This window comes from Poecilia formosa, unplaced genomic scaffold (assembly GCF_000485575.1).
Source record: "Poecilia formosa unplaced genomic scaffold, Poecilia_formosa-5.1.2 Scaffold63, whole genome shotgun sequence".
Taxonomy (NCBI): domain Eukaryota; kingdom Metazoa; phylum Chordata; class Actinopteri; order Cyprinodontiformes; family Poeciliidae; genus Poecilia; species Poecilia formosa.
The window spans coordinates 1,240,936-1,266,353 of record NW_006800002.1 but is presented as its reverse complement, the minus strand read 5'-3'; the positions used below and the strand labels follow the sequence as shown (position 1 = coordinate 1,266,353).

Below are 25,418 nucleotides of genomic sequence, written 5' to 3'. Positions count from 1 at the left end.
AACTACATTTCATTTATTACAGTCTACAGTTGACTGGATTTGATAAGATATTGCTTGCAGATTTAAACAACCTGCGGATAATCTGAATTATTATTAACAGTGAAATGTGGAGCAGTTGGATGCAGTGAGGGGAGAAAACATCTGGCTTGTGCTGTACCTTGCAGAGGTTTCAGCAGCAATCATTGTTGTAAGCCTGTTTGAGCCTCTGTAAGCTGCCTTTTTGTTACAACACTACAGGTGGGCAGAATACAAGAGGATTGGAAAACCTTTGAAAAGGAATATCTGCACAGGCAATGTACATAGAGCTAAATCCACAAGTAAACATGTGCTCCTGCATGGCTTACACCACTGTCTATAAATATCCGCTTCACCTTAAAGATCACTGCTTATGTAATGTCCTAAATAAACCCTTCTTATGACATACCTTTATAAAAAGGATGGGAAAAAATGAAGGTTTTTTTTAATTTTCCAACAAATGATTAAAAATTAAAAGCTATGTCTGTTAGAAAATGGTACCTAAATGATTAATTGAATTAAACATGGTATTTTAATGTATTTCTAATACTGTGTAGCAATAAAACATCTGTAGAATGTGCCCATTCTTTTTTCAAATATCCGATTAATCGATTAATCGTCAGAATAATCAGTAGATTAATAGTTTACTAAAATAATCGTTAGCTGCAGCCCTGTTTCAAAGGTACCAGAGTTTGGAGGAGTAGAGAGCAGCAGGTTTTGAGTTGAAGTCTTTTATGAAGTTCCACAGTTATTTGTAATTCAGTCATGTACTATACTGTAATTCAATATAGTACATGGAAATGTTTTAGTTTTAAGAAATATTTTGAATCCGATGCATAAAAATCTGCTTCCAGACTAAAACTATTTCATGATAAAAGTGAGCTTGTGATTAGTTGTGAATAAATGCGTTAAATATGCAGTTCAGCCTAGCCACAATGTAGGTTTTCTCTCAGATTATAGGGTTCCACTTATTAGATTATTTTTAATGACTAGTTTATTGTCCTTTATTAATTCACTGAGTACAACCGACTGTTGTTTTTTGTAGTTTGTGTAAAACACTTCTTTTTTTCCAAACCAGTCTGCAAAAATGTGTTTGAAACATCTGAAAAATATATTTACAGGAAAAAGGAACCATCATTTTAGTTTTGGCTGTTTCTTGGATATTTTTAAAAAATTATTATTTGTTTTAATTATTTGGCATAAAACTCTTCCTAAAACTTTGGTCAGAAAGCCTCTAAGTTTTATGCAACAGGGCAGAGCTTTCAGGAAATAAAACATGAATTATTTAAATATTTTACAAATAAAGATGTATTAATAATGTATTGCATTATTAATGTTGCGTGTGAATGCGTGCGTGCGTGAATGGATGGATGGATGACTAGTTGCAGTGTAAAAGCGCTTTAGAGTGTTCTAGTCTAGATGAAGTGCTTTAGAAGTACAGACCATTTACCATTTAATATAGACAAGACTTTCCCCATTTTTTCCCGCTCTGGCCGTACAATGACAGCTCCAGACTGTAAACTTGTCAAAGTAACAAACAAATAACTCTTTCATCCTCTTTTTCATTTCAGTTCGTTTCAAGGTGCTAAGCAACAATCACCTTCAAATCCGCGGCATAAAGAAGACCGATGAGGGCATGTACATGTGTGAGGCTCGCCTCATGGCCCGCGGCGAGATTGATCTGCGTCCCATCAGCGTCGTGGTGAATGGTTAGCGACCTCTTCACATCGTTTCCTCTTCCATTTTGTTCCCGGGTTCATGGTTTTGTGTAGCAGGTGTACCATGACGCACAAAGAAAGCAGTAGATACAGAAGAGGGGGGACCACGTTAGGTGTCATTGTAGAGAGAGTTGCCCAGAGCAACCGCTTATCAAAGTATCAAAGATGTTCTATGCTAATGAAGCCTGTTTCCTGCAATTTCTGAGACACAGAACACAACTAAAATTAGTACTCTGAATGTGTCACAGTGACTGTTTCGGTCTCGGATTCTGCTATAGTTTTTTTTTTTTTTTTACATGTACAACAGTCAAATGTTTAGAGCTGCACACTCTTAATGGGTTCATACGTTACATTCCACTCTTATTGGCAAGTCTGGTGAAGATGTGTCAAAAGCTTTAAGGCTGTATTAATCTTGCACTGCAGTAGCATAGCAGTGAAAGCTGCAGACAAATCCAGAGTGTTGGGTTTCTCTTTTCCTATCATATTTCAGCTCAACCTTATGGTTTTCTAAAGTACGGGGACTGTGAGGTAGCCCTGAAAGAATGCTGATTTTGTGTTGAGTGAACCGTTTCTGTATTGATTTGGCCTGGTGTTTTAGTGTCATTGTTCATAAAAACCAAATTATATTTCCTGTTTTCTTGTAGAGTCCACCACATTTTTATTTAGGTATTTCGATGGCTTCTCAACTAGTTTCCTAGGGCCGATTTATGTTTTCGCATCCACCTGAATAATGTGCAGTTGTGCCACTGGGACTAGCCAAACTGTGACTTATAGTCCAGAAAATATGGTAATTGAAAAAGGCTTCTTTTCAATGCTGCTAACGATTCCTAAAAGGAATCTGTGGCACCAGCATAAAAATGACGGTTATCATTAATGTATGTACTCCAAATAAAGTTTGAAGTTTTAAAAAATTTATTCTATGTGAGATTATACTGCTGCAATAAAATATTTTTATTTCAGTGCTTTTTAAACATCTTCACTGAGGGTGCTAATTAATAGTAATGTGTTATATTTTAATCTCTCTCTATGTCTATTGATAACTTGTAAATGTCCCTATCTCCATGTTTTATTTTTTTCCTTGTTTAACCATTTCTCTTTGTCTATATTAGTGCTCCCAACCATCAGAATATGGCAGTCAGAAGTCAATGCCACAGCAGAGGTTGCACAACCTGCCATTCTGACTTGTGCTGTTGATGGCTACCCTGAACCCATGGTGACCTGGATAAGGTAAACCTCTCTGACTCGTAGAGACATTTGCCAGATTTTTACACAATTCAGTTATTGCTGTTGTGAAAAGTAATTTTATGAGGCACGAAAATGCTTAATTAACATAAGCATGCATATAGGAATAATGTATCTTTTGCACTTTTTGAACAGAGACAGACCTATTTTCAAGGAAAATAAAGTTATGTAAAAGAAAAAAAATATCTTTACATTTTTAAAAAAATTGTTTATCAAATAAAATAAGTCTAAGTCTAAATGTGAGTCATAGCCTTCTCAGTCAATGGAAATACATTCCCGGCACTACATCAGCCTTATTCTAATTTGTTGTCCAGTTTTTGTATTGCATATTTATTTTGCTATTTTGATTTTTTAATATTTGGTGACAAGCACCAAATCTTTGTTTGGGCTTCTTCACCTTAATCTTTAGCCTCCTCCAGAGATTCTTTCAGATTGAAATTGGAGTTCCAAAACATTAATATTACTTCCATTCAGAAGACATGTTAAAATGAAAAAATCACTTTAGACCTGATTCTTAAAGGATCTGAATATTTGTGGTCTAGACTGGAATTCATGAATCGGAAAACATCAGCAAATGCTTCTCATTGCACAGGCAGACACAGACGCCTAGCGTTAGCTTTAGCAAAAGGTTTCTGTAATGTCATGGTTCTGTTCTCATGTTGAGAAAAATTTGCCATCTATTACATTTACAGCGTATTACTTTGCAAATTAGTCCAAAACAAAAGTAAATTTGTACGCCGGCCTGCTTTGAATCGTTGATTTCACCTGGTGACAAAGCTGTGATTACTTTTTGTCAGCAGCATTAATATGTATTTTATGTTTAAAGGCAATTCATGCCATAGTTTAAGACATTTTCCAATGAGCCAAAACAATTAAAACATAATATAATCAAAGTCTGTCCAAAATGTCAACGCAGCTCAGTTAGACGTTTGTTGAATATTTATCGTAAAGTTGACAGAAAAAGGAATAATGATTTATTCAAAGAGCACAACACATCATTCCCAGTGTGTGGTTTGGATCTAGGTTGCTACTTCGTTATGCCAGTCATTTAAAACGGTACCGGGCTGCTGATGCATAACAGTGAAGTAAAAGCCGGCAGCAACAAACTAATGAGGCAGGGCTAATCAAAAATAATGAGCTGTGTGAATTGTACGTGTTCAAAAACGGTATAAGTTGATATCAATACATATAGTTATCTATATATAAAGTTTACATCTTAAGATTTTCCCACAAGTTCATCAAGTGGTTTGTGTGAGATTAGCATCACCTTCTGCATTTAAGATGCTAATTCAGCTTAAGATTCAGTGAAAACATTCTCGTTATCTGGGATGTTATTCATATAGCAGAACTGCTCAATAAATGCAGTATTAATCATTACTAGAGCCCAATATTCCATACATAGCATAAATTGAATGACATGTAGCACTAAAAATTCCACATTTGAGTTAAAGCCTGACTGAACCTAGGCATAAAAATATTGTTTCTGTGTGCAAGACACTTCAGCTTATTAGTGATGTTCTGCAGACTGATTTATTCATTGCAGAAGGAAACTTAATCACAGGGTAACAAAGGTAAACTGAAACCTGAGGAGCTGCTTGTCAACAATAGCCACATTATCTGTGTATATGAATACAGCCATTGACAGGCTCCTGCTTTGTTAAACTGTTTCCATTCATCTTATTTCCAAGACAGCAGATAATTACAGACAATTTAGATCCGGGGTCACAAAGTTTAAACAGCCCAAGAAACACTGTTAGACTTGGCTTTCTGGGTTTTATTGATAGATTCAGTTTATCCTAGCTCTGTTAGAGAGGGGTGATGTCTTATTAAACACTTCACTGAAAGACAAAGCAAGCTTTCAGACACTGACAAATAGAAGGTTAGAAAACAACACTTCTTTTAGATTGCTAGTGTTTGGGACAAAGGATGTGTTCTCTATTATGACAAGATAGAAATTAAACCGACTTTCGAATAAAGCTGAATGTATGCACCATGGATTACATAGAAAACTGGCCTATTTGGTTTCATAAGCTGTTCATGTTGCATGGAAAAAGTTTAATTCAGATAAAGATTTGAGAGCCTTTCCTTCATTGTGAGCACTCCAGAGTGGTGTGCTATTCCCTTGAAAATCTGAGCTGCTAATTGAATGAGATGTTTTCAGCTCTGGGGGGAATCCAAACAAAGTGCTAGGGGTGTTTTGGCCAGTACTTTGCACACCAAAACATTTGCACTTAAGCAAAGTAAATCAAAGATTTCTAATCAACTATCAACTCTGACATGTTTGTCATTTGGGAAATTACAACTTAATTTGAAGAAATGCCAAAATTCATAAAGAGGATATAGCAACCTTTACACATTTTAATTTCAGTTGTATTCCCAATTGTTGCTCATTAAAGTTATATTCATTTCCATGTTGGAAAATGAGAAATATGTAAGGGTCAAAAAGAGCACAAAGCAGCTGAAAATTGCAGAAGAATGACACCAAACAACAACGTCAGTGTTTAACATTGTTCAACCCAGATTGATCTGGTCACAGTGGAGCAAATGTTGATTTCACAAAGTGAAGGTTTATGCTGTCATTTTATCAGGAGAATAGTTTTCTGAGAGCATTAGCTTGGAGATCTAGCCTTGCCATTACCTTCCTACGCAATTCTGCTCGATTCTCTTCTCCTTTCAGTGCTTCGTGTTGGATTTGTCCCAATGAGCTCGATTTCTAAGGATGCATTTCATCCTGGCCAGTAGGCAAACAGAAGGAGGAGTTGTGACGTGGAGTTTTTGCTCTGTTTTTGAATTGTAGTCTGCCTATTGTAGTTGGTTAAAGTGAATGACATTCAGTTCATGTTGGTCATGCCTAAAATCTTGAGTAGTTAAAGCTTCATAGCGTAGCTTCCTTCGTGATCAAGCATTTGCATTACATAAATCATGACCAAATATTAGTGCTCAGGTAAAATCTTATCCAATCATTTAAAACTTCAACTGTGTCCACGTCTCCAGCTGTTCCAATAGCCGGTGGTCCAGACCCTCTGGATGATGCGAAACTTAGAACAGGCTATACTAGACCCAACAAACTGGTTTGGTACTACACCACAGACTTCCACTTGCTCTGCGGTTAACAGAGTCTGTTTGTACATGGGAATGATCCCTTGTGGAAAAGTCAAAACTTTGTTTCAAAACCCAAAAACTCTGCCAGCATTCAGGTTATGTGGAGTGATAAAATTATTATTAGGCACCTTTCACTGATGAACAGATGATACTTTAATGTCTGCTCCAGTTCTGACCTGCACTGTTACTCTGACGTGACCTGGCATCGGCTCTCCCTGTTCTCACTGCAGCTGTCACCAAATTAGCATACTTTATATTAGACAGAGAATGTGTACATTTAACTCTTCCACTCATCATTTTGTTTCATTTGTTAATGTTTGCAGAACAGGACAGTAATTTAGCTGGAAAAATCGTATTATTTTAATGTCACTCAAACCGAATCTGTCTGGAGTCAGTTTTGTCACAGCATTTGCTCTAAAAACTCCCTTTACATTAATGCTTGATGGTAAAATATGAAAATATGCAGCAGTCAGACGCGCACTTCTTTATTGGGCTGAAACACGGAAGGAAATTAGTCCCAGCTGAAGCTAATTATTATGAATACACATACAGGATGATGGTTATTAGATAGCGGTTATTGATTGAATCTGCCTACATCACCAGATGTCTGGTACTGACAACAAATAAAAAGTCAAAACCACTAAAAAAAGACATCCATGCTACTAAGCAACACCCACGTCTCAGAAGCTGACTGTAAATGCATTCTATATTCTGTTTTTTTTTTTTTTTAATGTAAGCTTAAATAGTGCAGTAAAATTACTGGTTGGTATTTTAACCATGTGGAGGTGGACTGACACGTGTTAGCACATCTCAGCTTTACCTCGTCCACCCCTTAGATGCAGCTAGTTTTTTGCCAAAAGCAACATAGCAAAATAGAAAACCAGTACGACATGCCATCACCTCGATAAAAGGAAAAAAAAGAGGGGTCATGTACCCGCTGTGACTAAATTCCCACAATCTTGCAATCCTGCAAGAGACACATTCAAAGGATGAAAAACAACTCAGAAAGAACTGCCTTAGTGCAATCTGGCAAATCAAGGAAAGACTTGAATTGATTTTACTTTGCGCAACATTACAGTGCAATGTGTGTTCATGTAATGAAGCATTGTACAGAGGAGTATCACAGCCTAACAGGATCCAAGCAGCACAATTCTTTAAGCTGCTCAGATAACACAAATTAAATAGATCTGCATATCATTTTTGGCTACATGCCTCAATTATGTCCAAGCTATTTCTCTCAAAGTATACTTCACTCCCAGCTGTTGAAGTGTGTGCGCTCCAGAGGAAACCTGCCATCTGTTAGACAAGGATGTTACTTCCTGAACAAACTCGACATAAAGTTTGATTCCCTTTTTCACTTGGAAAATGTAATTTGTTAGTAAAGAGCCTCTACTAACAAGACTGTGGTTTTAAAACTATTGGGTGCATTTTACCTTTCGTCGTAGTTCAGATTTGTAGCTTCTTTTTAAACATACTGTAGATGGAAAATGTGCTTTGAGAGCAAGTTGTAAAATGATGAAGGAACAGAACGTATTGTTTAATATTTTCAGAGAATTTGTGCGTGAGCTTTAGGTGGGCTGAAATGTCAACATTAATCATTTGAGTTTGTGATTGTTTGCCGAGAGTGCTTGTGGAGCTTAACAACCAATAGATCCAGCCTACCACTTACTAGAGTTTGCTTCTCTTTTCATCACTTTAGTTCATGTTCCAGTTCATGCTTTTTTTGCTTTTTAGCTGCTGCTCTGATTGGTGAATGTTATTTTAACGCTGTTCTAGCAGAAAAGCATCAAAGCCACACATAAGAAAATCTGATAGAACGCTTTCAGAGAGGATACTTTTCACTAGCTCATATTTATACAGTTGGCAATTTACTTTTTTCATGTTCCCTGTGTTAAAGTGTCATTGTGAAGGCTTTTAGTTCCCTATGCTATATGCTAAAACGTGATTTGGAAAACTGGATCACTTTTTCTTTTCAAATCCAGATGAAATTCATGTATGCACTCAAAATGATAACAATAGAGATAATAAAAATCCACAAAAAGGTTAGGGTGCTTGACATTTTCACTACACTGCAAGTCAGCTGGCTGATAAAAGCTATAACACTTTCCAGTTGTTTACAGCAAAGACTAATTTAGCTGTTTGGAAATGTTTCCTGTTAAAAAAAAAAAAATCACAGACAGCAAAGGTGTGAAACTTCACTCATCAGTCTTAAACTGTTTTAAAACTAAAGTTGGTATGTTGTTTTTTTTTTAAACATTTTCATTGAGCAGTCGACTACAGAGAGGCACTATCTACTAATTTAGAAGACTGTATCAACCGAGGTTCCACCATCATCAGTGTTTTGTATTATCTTAGCAGCTGCAGCAGTGATTTTTAATTTTCAGTTTTAAATAAAAGCAATTAGATCATGGCTTACGTTTCTGTTTTCCCTTTTGGTTTAAATACTGTGATACTGGGATATTTTCTCAATTTATTTTTTTCTCACGCCACACCCTAGCTATTCCACATGCTCCACTGGTAGATGTAAACACCTCTCACCCGTCTAGCTAGAATAATGTATAATGTCCTCATAATGCTCCCCTTTAGTCTTTGCAGAAAAATTTGCAGGGTGTTAAAAAGTAGGCTAGTATCACAGTCAGACAACAACCCAGAAAGTGATGAAAGACTCGTACTTCAGTCAGTCCGATTCCCCAGAAAATGGGTTCAGTGACCCAGACCAGCTTTCTTACTCCTGCTGAGAAGGACGGGCTCACCATTCTGAACCCCACCTGTCACCACCTGGGTGCTGACAGTCTTTAAAAACCACATAGACAACAGGCTGCTAAAAATTTTTAAATTATCCATTTTTTTTTTCTTTTTAAATTTACCATCTTATTAAAGCATCAGCGTCCACTCAGGATGGAAGCTCCATGTTGACTTCCTTTAGCTACTAATTTACCAACAATTCTCATTAGTAAATACAGCAAAGCTGAAATATGACTTGGACCCAGTGAAGAACCGACAATAAATTGGGATCAAAGGTGTCAAACGACTTGCAGAAGAAAAATGTGCTGCTGTACAAAAAGAACACATTCTGTGTCAGATGTTCAGCTTTCACATCTTCTCTCTTCATCGTCGCTTTTGTACTTTATCTCCTGACCTTTCTCACTTTGTTCCCAGGTGGGTTTAAGAACTACTACACGCTTTCGACAGAGCACCGCAAAGAGGTCGGAAGAGTGGTGTTGGGATTGACTGGCGTCAGTGTTTTAACACTTTGTGCGTTATCAACAGGAACGGAGTAGAACTCAGAGACGAGGAGAAGTACGGCTTTAATGAAGATGGCTCCGAAATGACTATAATGGATGTAACCAAGCTGGACGAAGGAGAGTACACGTGCGTCGCCAAGAACAAGGCTGGGGAGAGCGAGAAGGAACTCAGCCTGAGAGTGTTTGGTAAGACAGATTGTTTTCTAGAAAGTACGTGGACTAGTGACAGGATGAAAGGTTCCAAGTGAGTGGGAATTTTAAATTATATACATATATAACCCACATATGAGTGTGTACGTGTGGGGAGGAAGAACAATAGTACAGTTTGTGTCTGTTTTAAGTCGGAAAAGAATAAGGTGTTGTTTTTGTGTGGGTTGTCGTAGGGATAAAACCGGAGGAATTAGAGAGCAAGTCGAATGCGCTCGGTCTGAGTCTTGGAATGCGTTCGGCTTTTGTTTATTTACGCCCATTAGCTTGTTCCTGTCTCTATTTTGTCCTGTCACAACTGGATTTTCAATTCTCGTCAGTTAAAATTTAGAGTGGGCTGGCTGCTGCAATTTATTTTCCCTAAACAGAAGACTTGGCGTCTGTAATTTCTTCAGAGCAAACAATTATCTCAAAATGATTCAAGACATCAGTCAGATCACTGTTTGCCTCATTATTTCAAAGATTTTTCTCTCTCTCTCTCTCTCGCTGTCTTTGAAAGCTGTGGTTGCTTTACATCAGTGTGTGCAAAGCTGCAATCAAACGCTCCTTTGTGAGCATCCGTGTTGTTTTTAAGTACAAATCACAAATATGGATTTACAGAGTCCTTGGTTTACTTTTAACTCAACAGGAGTCCTTTATTATTCAATGAAAACTTTTACACTGTTTGATTTGATAATAATCCTTCATACAATGTGGAGCCGTTATGCAATACAGACCTTATAATAAGTCTCAAATGTAAGCAAGCATTACTGTACGTTCTTGACCTTTCTAGCTTTTCAACTTTATGTCAAGTTACAACTAAAAACTTCAATTTATGAAACTTCATAAATGACCGATACAAAGCAGTGTACAGTAGGGAACTATAGGGAACATGATACAATGTTGTCAAATTGTATTTGTATTCAGCCCCTTTTTACTTTGCTACTCTTTAATAAAATCCAGTGGAATCAGCTGCCTTTATACTTTGTAAGTCTTTAGGTGACTTATAAACATTGCAACATTATTGATCTTGTTGTAACAAGAGCAATAATGGAAAAGTTTAGAACAAAGCATGACCGTTCTTGTCTGTTGCTAGACTTTAAAATGATTTTTCCACAAATGCAGTCAATCTAGTCTGACTGAGGTCAGGCTAGATTGACTGACTGACTGAGGTCAGACTAGATTGACCTCTAGCGAATCTAGAGGTCAATCTTCTGTTGAAGAGTTGTCTCTTTAAGAGAAGTATAAAACTGTTGAAGAGACAACTCTAAAGACTTGCTACTGTACTTGTAGCTAAAGCTGTTATTACAGCAAATGCACATAATACTTTTCAGTTTTTTCATTTCTTAAAACTTCAAGCATTTATCAATTTTAGTTCCCTTTACAATCCTACACCACTTTGTGTTGACCAATCATAAAATCCCACTGAAAGACAATGAAGTTTGTGGTTGCAATGTGACAAAGTGAAAAACTATACCGTTTCTGAAAACACAATTACTATGTTTTAAACATTTAAAGAAGTATATTCTAAAAACATTTACCGTAACAGAAAATGGAAAACTTTCTCTGAGGATCTCTGTTTTTCTGTTTGTTTGTTTTTTGGCCATCATGAATAAGTTTACTAGAGGCCTGGATTCACTGTGAGTTTTATTGATGTGTTTAGAAGTAAGGTAGTATATAGAATAGCTGGAGCCAGACATTATACTTAGATGTATTCAGAATTCCAAACCAATAGCAAATGCAGACAAAGAAAGACTTGGTATTATTTTAATAAGACTGCATTTAAAATTGGAAATAAAACAGTTTGAGCTCCTACAATCCCTGAATAAATACAATTAGAACTGAAGTAGCTCTTGGTTTACATTATTTAACCATGATTCATTCTCTTTTTTTTTTGTCTGTTCTCTTAAGCAAAAGATTAAATGTTTTACTTGGAAGGATAATCCCATTTCCACTATTAAATGCAGTAGTTTGGTTTTGTGCTGTATTTTCAGGGGGACTGTACATTTAAATTCAGACATTTATTCCACTGCTGCACATGGACAATATCCAACTTATTTTTGTTTCAATTTTTAAAAAAATCTTTACATTTTTCAGCTACTTTTTAATTCCTGCTCCCTACTATCAAGTGTATTACATTGCTCTGTTTATTTATGCTGCAAATCACCCAGCTAAAATCTGCGGGTGTTAACCGTAAGGTTTATTTATCTGCAGTTAAACCGAAGATCACATACATAGTGAACCGGACCGCTTCAGAGACGGAAGAGCAGGTAACTGTGACTTGTGAAGCATCTGGAGATCCGACTCCAACCATCAGCTGGAGCTACGGTGAGCAAGTCTTCACCGAAGGAGACCAGGTAAAGTCAGATTTGATTTAACTTGAATCCACCATAATTTTAATAAGTGAGCCAACAATTAAACATGGGGAAATAAAACATTTAGTCTATCTAGTCTAGTCTGTTTTGAATGTTTTAGCTTTGTGCATCCTATGTGCTTTCAAGTGTGAACAGAATTATGAAAAAATGCATATTTACCTTCTTTAGCATACTTTATTTTTGATGGATTATGTAGAATTGGAACATTGAGCGGTAACCACCAGGGAGAAACACAAACCTGTGGGCAACAGGTGTTTTCAGAAGAAGAATTGAGTACCTTTAACCTACTTTCAAATGATGTATTGATTTGGTGCAGATGGGGGACTTTGAAATTCATTACAGGGTTCTTTCACAGGGTTTAAATCTTGTTCACTGGCTTTTTAAATCTTAAATCAGTAGCTAGTTTTGAATGGCCCAGTGCATTGTTTGGTGAAAATCAGTGCCTTTATAATACCTGGCAAAAAAGTATTCATACCTCTTGAACATTTTTTTGCATCACAAACTTTAATGTTTATATTTCACACTTGGACCAACACAAAGCGGTGCATAATTGTGATGCAGAAACAGTATTTTGGAATTTTACAAATAAGAATCTGTTGCTCTCGTATTTATCTGTCTTTCTAAATAATTGCACGTTACATGGTGATCTTAGAGGTTTGTTGGAGAACTAGAAGCATCATGAAGACCAAGCAGCACTGCAGACAGGTCATGGAGGAAGTTGTGGAGAAATTTACAGCAGGGTTATTTCATAAATTAATAGCCTTAGCTTTGAAGATTGCACAAAGCTCTGTTCAGTTTTCTATGATTATGGGAAGAGTTTGGCTCAAACCTACCGAGACATGGCCATCCACCTATACTTACTGGCAGGGGAAGGAGGATTTTAATTGGAGAAGCTGTGAAGAGCTTGTAAATAACTCTGTACAAATCACCAGCTAAGGTGGGAGAATCTGTTGACAAGCACTTTGCAAATCTGGCCAAATCTGTGCAACAGAGGCGAGAAGTAAGTCATTGCTGAAAGGAAGTTGTGAAAAAGTCCTATTTGGAGTTGGCCACAAGCCGGCATAATGTGATAGGGAAGCTTTACTTTAGCAGGGTCAGAAAGGTTAGTCAGAGTTGATGGTGAGATAGGTGGAGCTATTAAATAGAATAAAACCTGTAAGAGGCTCAAAAAGACTTGAAGATTGGGCAGAGGTTGTTCATCATGCAATAGGAAAAGCCCGAACCCTAACCATACAGCTGCAATGGAAAAGATTAGATAAAAACATTGTGTTGTTACAATACTCTGCATGCCATCTAATTAAACTTGAGACTATTTACAAAGATCCATAAAAAGTTATAGTCTTGATATGGAAAGCTGTTCAAGACATTCTCCATAAGAGTTGCTGCAAAATGAAGTTCCAGGAGGTAATGACTCAGGTGAATTGATTACAAACACACTTTCAACAACAGTGTTATTTTCCCAATAGCGTCATAACTGTGCACTGCTTTGTAATTCAACAAGAGTATGAATACTTTTGCAAGACTCTTTACATTTGAGACAAATGTCCCCCCAGTTGGAGGGAAAACAATCTGCTAAATTCAATTATACCACTCCCCAAAGTAAGCATGCCAATTAACGTGATTGAAATGAGTTTCTTATTTGCTACAATGAGCACTTGACTCAGCATATGTGTGTTTTGTACTTTCAATCACTATTGCCATTTTGTGCTCATGTCAGTGATTGAAATACTTTTCAATTATGGCGCTACGGTGTCGCCGGACATTCTCCCGCCATCTTTCAGACTCGTTTATGAGAGCCAGCTTCTTAATCTTTCATCACATCCTGAATCTCCTGAATGTTTTCATCTGTAATATTTTCCACATTATTACATGGCTAAACCATCAAAAGCAGCGAATACCCCCGTGGGGTATTCTCATACATCTATTGTCCACATGGCTTACTTCTTTCAAGGTGTTTGGTGACTCACTGCAGTCGAGAAATAAAGAAATAAATAAAAGGAAAAAAGGGGGTTATATGCTCTAGAGATATGCTTCAGTTCATAGAGTAATTTTGGAGCCGGTCCATTACATACGCTACATTTTCTCCCTACAGGCACATCTAAACAGGATCTATCAGGTATGAAATCCGCGTAGCACAGAAATGTCCCGGAGTAGTGTGTAAAAATATGTCTTGAGCGACAACAAAAACTCTACTGAAACCCAATCGACCTTCTTTATTTCAAAAAAACTCAGTTGCTTCTTGAAAATTTCCCCCCTCCACCTCAAAAACCTCCCCAAAGGGAATGATCTCATCAGGGTTCATGAAATTGATTTGACTGCTGCATGTTTTCCTAAATGTGGCCTGAAAACTTCACTGATCTTGTGATAGAAAGCACAGAGAGCTCGTTTCACAAGATCGAATGAAAATTTGTCGAATAATATATTTTTAAAAAAATAGAAAAAGAAGGGAAGACATCATTTCTGTGTTGCTTTCTTTTTGCTTGATCATTTTCAAACTTTCCATCACAGCATGAGGTTGCCTGGTCTCAAGCCGAGCTTGTTCTGTGTCGTTTTTCATAACAATGTAGATTGTCTTAACACAGATGTCGGTATCGCTTGAAAATTCTGATTTAAAGACGCTCCGATTAAAGTCTGTCTTTTAAAATATCAGCCCTTTACCACCTGCAAACGTACTTTAAAAAAATATTGGTTTTTAATCATGAAATCTGGTCACTTTCAAAAACCGGCAGCTTTGCATTATACCGTCCACACAAATGCAGCCACCTGTCAAGCCTGTTGGATATTTAAAAATACATACTTTGATCGGAGCCTCGCTCGGAAAGTGCAAAACACACTTCCACCATATGACGCACACCACGACGCACCTACACACCCCGCGCACATGGACGCGCCGCTGAGTAACGGCTCATACCTCGGTCCTGTTTTCCCCACAGTCAGGCTCCCAGGAGGAGCATGTGTGGAGAACGCGTCTCCCAGCTGGTGCATGTCCACGTCCTCAGCTGTCGCTGCTAGTTTGGCTTAGCTTCCCATCGTCTCACAGCGATAACGGACGAGGAGAGACTCATTACGGGCTGCGAATAATTCAGAGCTCGTGTCACAAAAGCGATCGTTTCGGCAAGCCGTGCAGTCGCAGAGCTCTGCAGACAGTTTACTTTTTAAGTGTACGACGAACGTCGCCCTGTCTGTTTTGTATTTTGCATCCGCCCGCGTCGGGCTTTCACATGACACATCAGCTGACAGCCAGCTGCGTGGTGGTGGCAGTGTGATTTGTGCTGTAGAGTACAGTATGCTTGGGTATCTTGTGGCATCTCTTCTCACAGCTGTCTTTTAAAAAAATAAATGATTAGCAGCCTTATTGAATCGCCTCTTTATAGGTCTGATAAAACAACCTATTCCTGTGGTGGGCTTTTGGCTGTATGAGGAAGCAGCTGCTAATTGTTTCGCTGTCCTGTTCAGTTTGTCCGTCCGATGTGTCTGTCTGTAATGACCATACAACAGCTGCATTTCATCTGGGATCAGTGCGACAAATGTTCCAAATGCCATTTGGGGCGAGCATGATGAAGTGACAGGAAGCATGTTTTCATTACCATAATCGAGGTGAGATTTTTCGTTTTGGTCAGAGAACCAGCAAAGATCCTTGGCTGTGTTTTCAGATGTGTGATGCTGATTAATAACCTGAATTAATTAGCAGTTAATCTGAAAGTGTCTTTAGTTCTTTGGCGCTCTCTCTCTCTCTCTCTAACTGGTCAGATGCTGTCCGGTTGAAGAGTTGAACATCATTAGCATCCTGATCTAGCTTGTTGGAGAATATATTTTTCGTGGACATGTTGGTTAGTGAGCAGTTTTATACTTTTTTTGTGTTCCAACATGATTTCACAAAAACCTAACTGAGTCCAATCTGTTATACTGTAGATGTTGCACTTTTTTCTTGTTTGGTGAACACTTAGCAACTACTCTGTGTAAAAGTAGGAATGTGCCAGTTTGATATTCTCGCAGTACGATACCTTTGTGTAAAAAAAAACTATACAGTAAATCACAATGTTAAGCAATAATGTCGCCTCAAAGCTGTTTTTAATGTCTTTGACAATGTACTCTTTTCAGGTTTGAGTACAACAGCATACGGGTACATCTGCATAAATCACAAAAAATATTAAAAAATTCCTTCATTTTGTGTATTGACAATGCTTAGAACTAAGCGTTTTAAGTGTTTTCTTCTCTTAATTTTAAATAATTAGGTCTCAACTACTAATAAAATTGAGTTTTATCACAGAAATATGTGGTGAAGACTGCTGACATGGCAGTTGTCTGGACATTTCCAGGGAATTCAAGCCACTAAACAAGCCAGCTGTTCAGTGTTCGGTCTCCTGAGCGTGTTAATGGAAAGTTTTGAGTAGAAACTTATTTGAATTTGGAAAAAAGTTGCACAAGCAACAGGGATAATCGCATGGTTAGGGGGCTGTGAAGCAAATCATATTCGGTAATTAAGGCTAGGCTTCATGGTTTTATTGTTATGCACTTTAATCACCTTATTTCAATGTTTTAAAGTGCTTTTTATGAATCAAATGAAAAGATTAATAAACTTTGGCAGTATATCACTTTCTGGAATTAATCTACATAATGTATAAGTTTCACTTTCCGAAGTACTAAAATAAAATAACTATGATAATATTCCAGTTCATTGAGATGCGCCTGTAGACCATAATTATTCTTTTGCGTTGGCATATTTAGATTTAAAGTATTATCTTTCAAAGTTTCCAAGAAGTTTTCAACATTTTGATGAAACTCAGCAATTATAAGGATTTGATTTCGGTATTTCTAAAGAAGATATTTTAATTGAACATTTGCAGAGATTCGAAGTAACTCGGCGTGCTGTATTTTGATCAAATGCGATTATAAAGGTAACACGTTGCATTGCTTAAATACAATTTCAACAGAATCCTCTATATCCTTTTCTTACCAGAAACAAAACATCTTGGTTGAATGCCAATGATTTAGAACTTAATCTGCCAGAGGCATGAATCATTTTGGGCTTAACTGTACCTAAAACCTGTGTAGACACAGCTTGCTTTATTAATAACTAATGCAATAAACAAAACAACTAATCTGTTGCATATTTATTGGAAGACTACCTGAATGCAAATCTGACATATAGTAAATGTGACACGTCTTCATTCAAGTCGCTTCCTTTTCTGCTTGGAATTCAAAGGTTAGCGAAAGAAACCAATGGTAACCCACTGGAGATGTAGGCGGGGAAAAAAAAGGATTGTCCCATAGCCATTTAAGAAGATGAGGATTACTGTTGTTCTGTTCACTGAGTGAAAGAGGATAAAAGAACCATGTTAAAAAAAAAATAACCATGTGGACTTGTGGGAGTTTACCAGCTTAGTTACATTTCAGAGTTCAATCAGAGCTTATCTGAGGATAGTTTTGCTTTTGTTTATGCTGCTATCAAAGTTAAGTGGTAATATATTTATTAAAAGCAATTTTAAAAAAAACTTTAATCAACTTCACTTGTAGTATTTGGGTCTCCCGATCCTTTGAAAGCTTTTGCTGCAAGTCATATTAGATAAGTACGCCTGTTTAATAACTGAAAAATGTAAATGGAGTTTTTATTCACGCTTTGTATATTATCTACATAATGAATGTTTTGGCTTATTTGAATACATATTAAACATTTTTCCTTGATGCCGTGTTTTCAAAGCATTCTGGGTCATAAAAGCGGAAAGATGCAGGGAAATTGCAATATTTATAAAACCTAAAAGCAAATAATAGCTATCAGTGTGTGTAGTTAGCACCGCTTTATGTCAGAAAAGGTTTTTATATACATATATATATATATATATATATATATATATATATATATATATATATATATATATATATATATTTATTTTTTGTTGTTGTTGCAAAATCAAGTTAAGCACTATGAATTAGTTCCTCGGCTTTTCAATTTTCAATTGCTTTTTTTTTGATGCTAAAAGACAAGTGAGGGGATTTTACAGTAGTAATATGTGTAAAGAAACTTGTGCGTTACGTTTGAGTGTTTCCAGCTGGAACACAGGGCCGGACTGTTCCGGATCCTTGTTATTAACGTGTCAGGTCATGTGTGATGGAATGTGGCGTAAGGGTGGCTGCAGCTCATTTTGTCCTGAAACAATAGAAATGTTCCAAGGCTCAGCATATATAAATGGTTCAGGACAATGACAGAAAGCTTAATCAGATGTTTTAGATTAAAAAAACAAGAACACAGTCAAGGTTCTGTTAACGTGTCTAAATTATTTGCTCTAGTCGCTGTTTTCTTTTCCACCCGCTGACATTACAGTTTGAGTCAGAACAGAAGGAGGATTATTGTCTGTGGAACAACAATGGGCTGGAGGAGAAAAGAAAAATAAAAACCCTGACACCTCTCCTCGGTGCCAACAGCACATTGTTCTTGGTGTTTCCTCCGTGATGTGAATGCGGTAGGTGTCCTCTCCTTGTCCTTTTTCTGCCTCAGATAAGCACCCGTCACCAATACGACGGCGGCTGCTCGTCAGCTCGCTTACCGCTCACGCCGACGAAATGGCAACGTTCCACGCTGTCGAGTCGCTCGTTTTAATTGGGCAACCGCTCTTTGGCGACGCTCGGATAATACGCGGCCAAAACGCCGCACTTAATGATGAACGGTCAGCTTTGCATAAAACTCTTGCTCATAAGTATTTACTGTCTTTATCTTGGCAATGAGAAAAGGTGCTGATTGTCAAGGATATTAAAGAAATTAGCTAATGTAAAGCCGGTCGACTTTAAACACGCCGTAAGTCTTTTATAAGCCTTCTGTCGAGGCACTAACGATGATGCAAAAGTGCTTTTAGATGTGAATATTGATGGTTTGATTCACTGTTTTGCCCCATTATTATTCCAGTAGATTGCTTCCATTTTCTCTTGCATTTTCTCGCCACTGCATCTGATGAAATAGCTGTTTATCACTCTGCTTGTTGCATCTAAATAATGTTTTTTTTATATGTGTGTGTGTTCCTGCTTTGTAGGCCATCACATCTCATTGACATGCTTAACATTTTCTCGTCAGCATCACCACAGAGCATGCTGTCCACAAAGGTTTCTGTCTCGTGGAGTTCTTCCAGTGTTGTGATTTTAATTGGATGTAGCATGTTGTCTACACTGGTTCGAAAAGTCTGTGCTGTTTTTGAGACTTTATCCGCCGAGATGTGATACAACTCTGTAATTTATTGGATGTATGTTAGAGAAGTACGAAGATGCTGACCATCATGGAATTTTTGCATTGCAAAAAATTGAAAATTTGAAAACAGAAACGTCTAAAAAATGAACTTGGAGTCATAATTAACATCTTAATGGAAGGCTCAGAAAATATTGGTTGCACATGTGACTAAATTACTTTTTTTTGTTAGAAGCACTAGTGCTAAACATTTCATGTCTCTTCCCATGAAAAAGATGGCTGTTTATCTCTGTACAACAAGCAGAAAGAACAAACTCCAGTTAAATCTCCCACCTGTCGACTCCACTAGCTCCACCTGCAGCTGACACTGAGTCAGTTACCTTTCAGACAGATGCTTACAGTTTTCAGAATGGTCTGGTTTGACAGTTTAACTCGTTGCCACTTTGTCAATTTCTTTGAGCTAATAGGATTGCAGCCAGGTTCTGTCAAAACGTTAATACCCCTCTTTTCTGGCTGAAGTGGCTCGAGCCATTTATGTTCTTTCAAAAGCAACATTTCTTACTCCTTCAGAGGAAGGTTCTAAGAAATGTATTCCAGACAAATAGCTCTTAGAATCTTGCTAAAAACCATCAGTCTCTATAAAGGGTGTTTTATATATTCCTGCTGCAGACTGGCGGCAACTCTTTTCATATTTGTTAATTTGTTAAAGAGAAGTATTTAAGTTTGTTAAATGTTTTACTTGCCGTTTCAAACGACATGCTTTGTGCGTCATAAGAAATTCAATCAGCTGTGAAAAGTTACTCATTAGCCCCATTTTAACATAAATGTACTTTGATTTTATTTCATGAAATAAAAACTAAATTTAATAATTAGACATATAGTAGAGGTTGGCGATGTAGATTTAAAGTTTTATCACAATGTTTTGCGTTTTGTGTTACTATAGAGACAATAAAAACTATTTCTTTGTGCTTTTTTATGGAGCTACAGAATCACTTTAAAAAAAGAACAAACACAAATACTGCTGTTGAAAAACATTCTCATTTCTAATACGATTCTTCAGAAAAACAGTCACATAAAAAACTGATTTGTATCATTAGGCTACCTACATTAAGCACCTTTTGTTATATTTTCACATTTATTGTCATTTACTGACATTTTTATTGAACAAACAGTAGAGAAAATAGTAACGCTAACAATCCAGACAACATAGACTTTAAGTATAATGAATTGGAATTTATTGTGACAATGATAAATCAAAAGTCTTAGAATTTATCTCAATAAATGATAAACGATACGATAAGTGCCCACCACTAATGTACAAAATCAAAGTAGTTTTGAATGTACGTTATGTTATACCCGTTTGCTTTTTATAGAACAACACAAGTGTATGTGGTTAATTAGTTGGGCTGTTGGCAGTCCGCCTTATCTCTAATTTAAATAATGATGGGTAGCGTTGTTAGTTTTCACTCAGTTTTCTCAAACTCATAAAAGGAGGGGGGAATTACATGTTTTCTCAACCAGCTGACTGGCAGTGCACAGCCACTTCCCTTCTTCCCACACAGCTGGAGAAAACAACGCTCTCTGGCGTTGCCTTGAAAGCTTTAGAAATTATAGGAGCAGTTTTACAGAGAATGTTTAAGCTTTATAGCTGCTGAAAATATGTAAAATCCGTGCCAGATCTCAAAACAAATTAACTTTTTGAACAATTGCATTTAATTTCCCAAAGACGTGAGCACGACAACTAAGTGGTGGTTCTTCAAAGTCGAAGAAAAACCTCTAAAGCAGCGTGGGTTATATTTCATTTTTAATTGTATCATTTACAAACAAAAAGAAAATATTTTGTTTTGCGGCTTAAATGCGTGACAAAGGGAGCTGTCATCCTTTTGTTCTTTGGAGAACAAAGCTTGTTACCAGGGGAGAAAAATGCTACTTGCAGAACTCTTGCAGGCACAGATTTATTTTCTGGAAGACCTTCCAATGAAATTGCCTTTTTTTCAATCCTTCATCGCTTATTGAAAAGCCCAAAAGTGTTGTTCGGTGACTTCAATGACAAGCTTGCTAACCGGTGTGCTTCAGTGCAGAGAAGAGGCTTTTAACAAATAAAGACAGCAGGAGTGGACTAAAATGGATTGCGAGTCGATAATTGCTGTATCTCCTTTACCAAAGAAGACCGTCCTATCTCTGTTGTTGCCTTGTAATTGAATCACATCCTCCTGATAAACCAAAGACCCTCTTATCTGGGAAAAAGAAGGCCTTTCATGATTCCAATAGACCTACCTTGTTTTGGTTTGCAAATGTCATAAAATTCACTAAATTCTCCAGTTAGAAAATTTCTGAAGAAAAAAAAAAGAAAAAAAGACAGCAGCTGCAGGCTTTAACGAAATCAGATATTCAGACCAGGCCACTTTGGATGCAAGGTAAATAATGTGGACACTTAATACTTGTATGCGATGTGCTGCATCCCATTCTGGAGAGGATGAGGATTACCTTCTAAGAATTGCTTTGCCTTCTGTCTGTTGTTTCTCTGTCCCCTGCAGGCATCATGGACTCGGCCTGAGCAGCACAAGGTATTCTAAATGCATGGCTTTTTCCTCCACCCATCCATCATTCACGTCAGGGAAGTCTAATTCAATTCCGAATGGATGCAGATCAAAATTCTTGATCAAATAAGGGTCAACGAGAGTATAAAGCGCTGAGAGTAGAGAAAGTGGTGCTGGTGGGATTCTGTCCGTTTTGGCTTCACTTCTGCCAGTTCGACCGCAACATTTTTAGCACAGTCGTTGCTTTGGAAAAGTATTTATACACCTTCAATTCACTCACGTTTTGGCTTGTTAGAATCACAAACTTTAGTGTGTTTTATCCAGACTTAATGTGATAAGCTAACACAGTGTAGGAAATAACTGGGACAAAATAGGAAATTTGTGTGTGTTTTTTTTTAATATATTGCTTAATGCCAAAAGAAGTTAAGTAATATAAAGTTTTTTTATATTACTTAAAGATTGTGTTTAACAAAATACAATCCCTATCTTGAAACATATTGGTGGCAGTATCATACTGTGGAGGTTGGGTTTTTTTTCCGGCAGTGAACTCAGTTGGACTTGATGGAACGACGGCTAAAGCTAAAGCTAGCAACTGGAGTGTTATCTCAGATATTTGTTAAAAATTGAAAATAAAATTGAAATAAAATTATAAAATATTTGAACATTTTCCTATTATGTTCAATTTGTGCTTCCTGAGATCTATCACATAAAATCACAGTAAAATATAATTACCGTATTTTCCGCACTATAAGGTGCACCTAAAAACCTTCAATTTCCTCAAAAGCCGACAGTGCGCCTTATAATCTGGTGCGCCTTATATATGGACCAATATTGAGCCACAACAGGTCTAGCAACTACAGTAAGCAGCCGCCGACTTCATTTTCGCCCGTAGAAGAAGAAGCACCCGGTGCATGCTGGGATAGTTGTCAAAACGCTGGTTTGTTAATAAACTTTGACTAACCTATCTACCTACCGACCGTCTATAATCAGGTCGTCTGCAGGTCATTCAGCACCACGTTCTCCACGAACATGCTGTGCGCAAACGGAGAAGGGTGACCATCGTCCGGCCACACCCCAGCCCAGTCGCAGAAGGCTCTCCTCGCTGACCGGAGTCGGACTGTTTTGTTGATATTCTTTATGTCAACAAAGTGGCTTTAGACTTTCATCCGGGGTGCTTCGACTAGGGTTACCAAGGGACCAGCCCCTATACATTTAAAGCCGGGTGGGGCGGGGGAAGAGAGACAGAGACTGCGGTGGCAGTGTGTCGGTTGGTCTGTGTTACCCAGAAAGCAGTTGGGCACAATATCGCAACACCAACACCGTGAGTGAAACAATGACTGGGGCAGCCTACTATATAAAATACTCGGAGACCAGTTCTTTCTTACTACACATCCACATTTGTAGAGTATGGAACAAATCGCGTTCAATACTGGACGGGTGGCAACCCTAACTGTACTGTCTATTCTATGCACCTTATGAAGTGGTGCGCCTTATATATGAAAAAAAGTTTTAAAATAGGCCATTCATTGAAGGTGCGCCTTATAATCCGGTGCGCATTATAGTGCGGAAAATACAGTAGGTTAGTGGTTTTAACATTACAAAATGTGTGAAAGTTAAAGGGATGTGAATACTTTTGCGAGGCACTTTACATAGTGGTTATTTCTTTTCAAATCTGTGATTTTTTCTTCTCAAACTCGAATCCTCAACATAGTTTTGTTCGGATATATCTGATGAATCAAATGCTGGATTTTTTTGCTAATTTTTTTTTTATGTCAGAAATGGCATTATTGCAGACATTCATGATCCAGAGGTAACCTCTCTCTTCCACATCTTTTCCTTTTCATGCAACTGCTCTAAATGTACATCTTCCAAAATTACTGCCATCCTCATGTAGTATGTAGATCAGACTTTCTTGGGTTGAAAAAGTTGAAATGAACAAAGGACCGCCAGTCAATAAAATTTAAAAATCGTCTGCAGAAAAGAGCAGCCCTCTGACGCTTATGTCTCCATCAAATATGTGTTCTCCATATGTGTGAAAATTAGTGAGAAAATCTCCGTCATTTCTGTGCCGTCCGCAGCGCCGAGTGAAACGATCAGAACTGCTTCAGATTCATCTTCTCTTTGCTAAGTGCGTCACTGATCCCCTGCTTTATGTGCAATGCTGAATATTAAAGTTACCACAGTTATTTATAATTTTACTTTGACATCAGTGCTGTACTTTCAGATCATTTTGGGTCCTGAAATAGGCTCGCTATTTTTACTTCCACAGATGTTTCAAATGAGGAGAATTTAGTATACTCTTGGAAATCAAATATGCGTTAATGCTCAGAGTTTGCAAATAATGTCAATATTTTGTCTGGTCAAATGTTAATATTGAATGCAATTTGACAGGTTCAATTTTTAGATATTTACAGTAACTGCACACCTCTGATGAGGGAGGGGGTTGCATCCCTCTTCAGGTGTGCAACCTGAACATGTTTGCGTCACCGATAAGTTGTGCAAAAAGTGACTGGATTTTTCTTTCTTTTTTTTTTTTTTTTTCCCAGTACAAAAATGAATGACTCATCCTGGCCATCTGGATCCGTAATTAGGCAGTTATTCTAAAAAAATAAAACAGGAAACTCTAAGACCTGAAACAGTTCACCCCCAGTTACATAAGACTAAGAAAAATGGTCTCTTCCAGAAACAAATACACATGGCCGACGAACTGCAACAAGTTTATTCATATAGACACATACATTTGTCCACAGTAAGCATATTTTAGTGAAATCTAAAAAAGACTTCCTGGTGGCCTTTTTGCAGCATGTGTGGTTTCTAGTCATGAGTTCTCTAGATTTCATTAATGGATGAGGCAATAATAATTTTCACTTTCCGACATAATGATATGCTTTTTTAGTTCACCTGCGCTCTGAGTTGATCAGTGTGTCTCTCTGCAAGACATCCAATTACAAATCACACAGGAGGGAAGGCTTGGAAGCACTGGGAGAATACTGAGTGTTCGTTTAATAAGCCGTGCAGGTGGAAGGTACATTTGTATGCCGGCCTATTTTATATTTGATGAGACATGAGTTTAACTTGTCCTGTATGTGGTGTCAATTTTATGCTCTGAGGTTCCTCAAAGTCGCTCTTTGGTTTGAGAAGAAGAATTATTACTTGTCATACTCTGCTGTCAGTTTGGCTTTATTAGTAAAGGATGCTAAAGTCTGTGTCTTTTCTCCTCCATCTGATTTAGATTAATCTTTTTAAAAAGTTTTTGCTTTTCGTTAGAGATGTGCCGATCAGGTTTTTTCCTGCCGATTCTGATTCCGATCACGGCCGATCACCGATACCGATTACATAATTATTAATTTTTTAATCATAAGCATTACAGTATGTGGAAAAAGGAACCATGAATTCACCTTAATTTAGACAAAAACTTGTTTTTAATAACTTTTTCCAAGAAAAAAACAAAACAAAACAGGCATTGTGCAAATTGTACTGCTATCGCTAATACTATCTTTAACAGACTGAAAACATATGTAGGCTCTGAAGAGGTTAAATAATGCAAAGAGTCAAAATAAAACCTCTCAACATTGCCAGAAAATTCAAGTATAAAACTTAACATTCAAAGGCAAATACAGGATCCATTACAATAAACAATCCAGAGTTACTGAATGAAAACTTCCTGATAGCATGGCGGCTAGCTGATTACTGCTAGCTCTCAGTGGCTGTTTCTGACTGAGCGGAGTAATTATGCAGAACTGGGAGGAGGCAGAGGAGATCGATTCTTTTTTCAGAGATTATCTGTCTCATGTTAGGTCAGCGAATCTTTTCATACGTAT

At 37.4% G+C, this 25,418-nt stretch overlaps 1 protein-coding gene across 20 annotated transcripts in view; it reads left to right on the top strand.

The window, feature by feature from the left end:
- ncam1b (neural cell adhesion molecule 1b) overlaps positions 1–25,418 on the top strand; it is a 112,316-nt gene that overhangs the window by 57,654 nt on the left and 29,244 nt on the right. For 11 of the 20 annotated variants that reach the window (XM_016672587.1, XM_016672586.1, XM_007554376.2 and 8 more), the window contains exons 5-10: positions 1,587–1,724; positions 2,843–2,960; positions 9,348–9,508; positions 11,723–11,865; positions 13,976–13,999; positions 21,595–21,624. In XM_016672587.1, coding sequence (XP_016528073.1) covers positions 1,587–1,724; positions 2,843–2,960; positions 9,348–9,508; positions 11,723–11,865; positions 13,976–13,999; positions 21,595–21,624 — 614 coding nt within the window. The remainder of the gene's footprint in view (positions 1–1,586; positions 1,725–2,842; positions 2,961–9,347; positions 9,509–11,722; positions 11,866–13,975; positions 14,000–21,594; positions 21,625–25,418) is intronic. The other 9 variants (XM_016672588.1, XM_007554378.2, XM_007554384.2 and 6 more) reach the window with 3 other exon arrangements.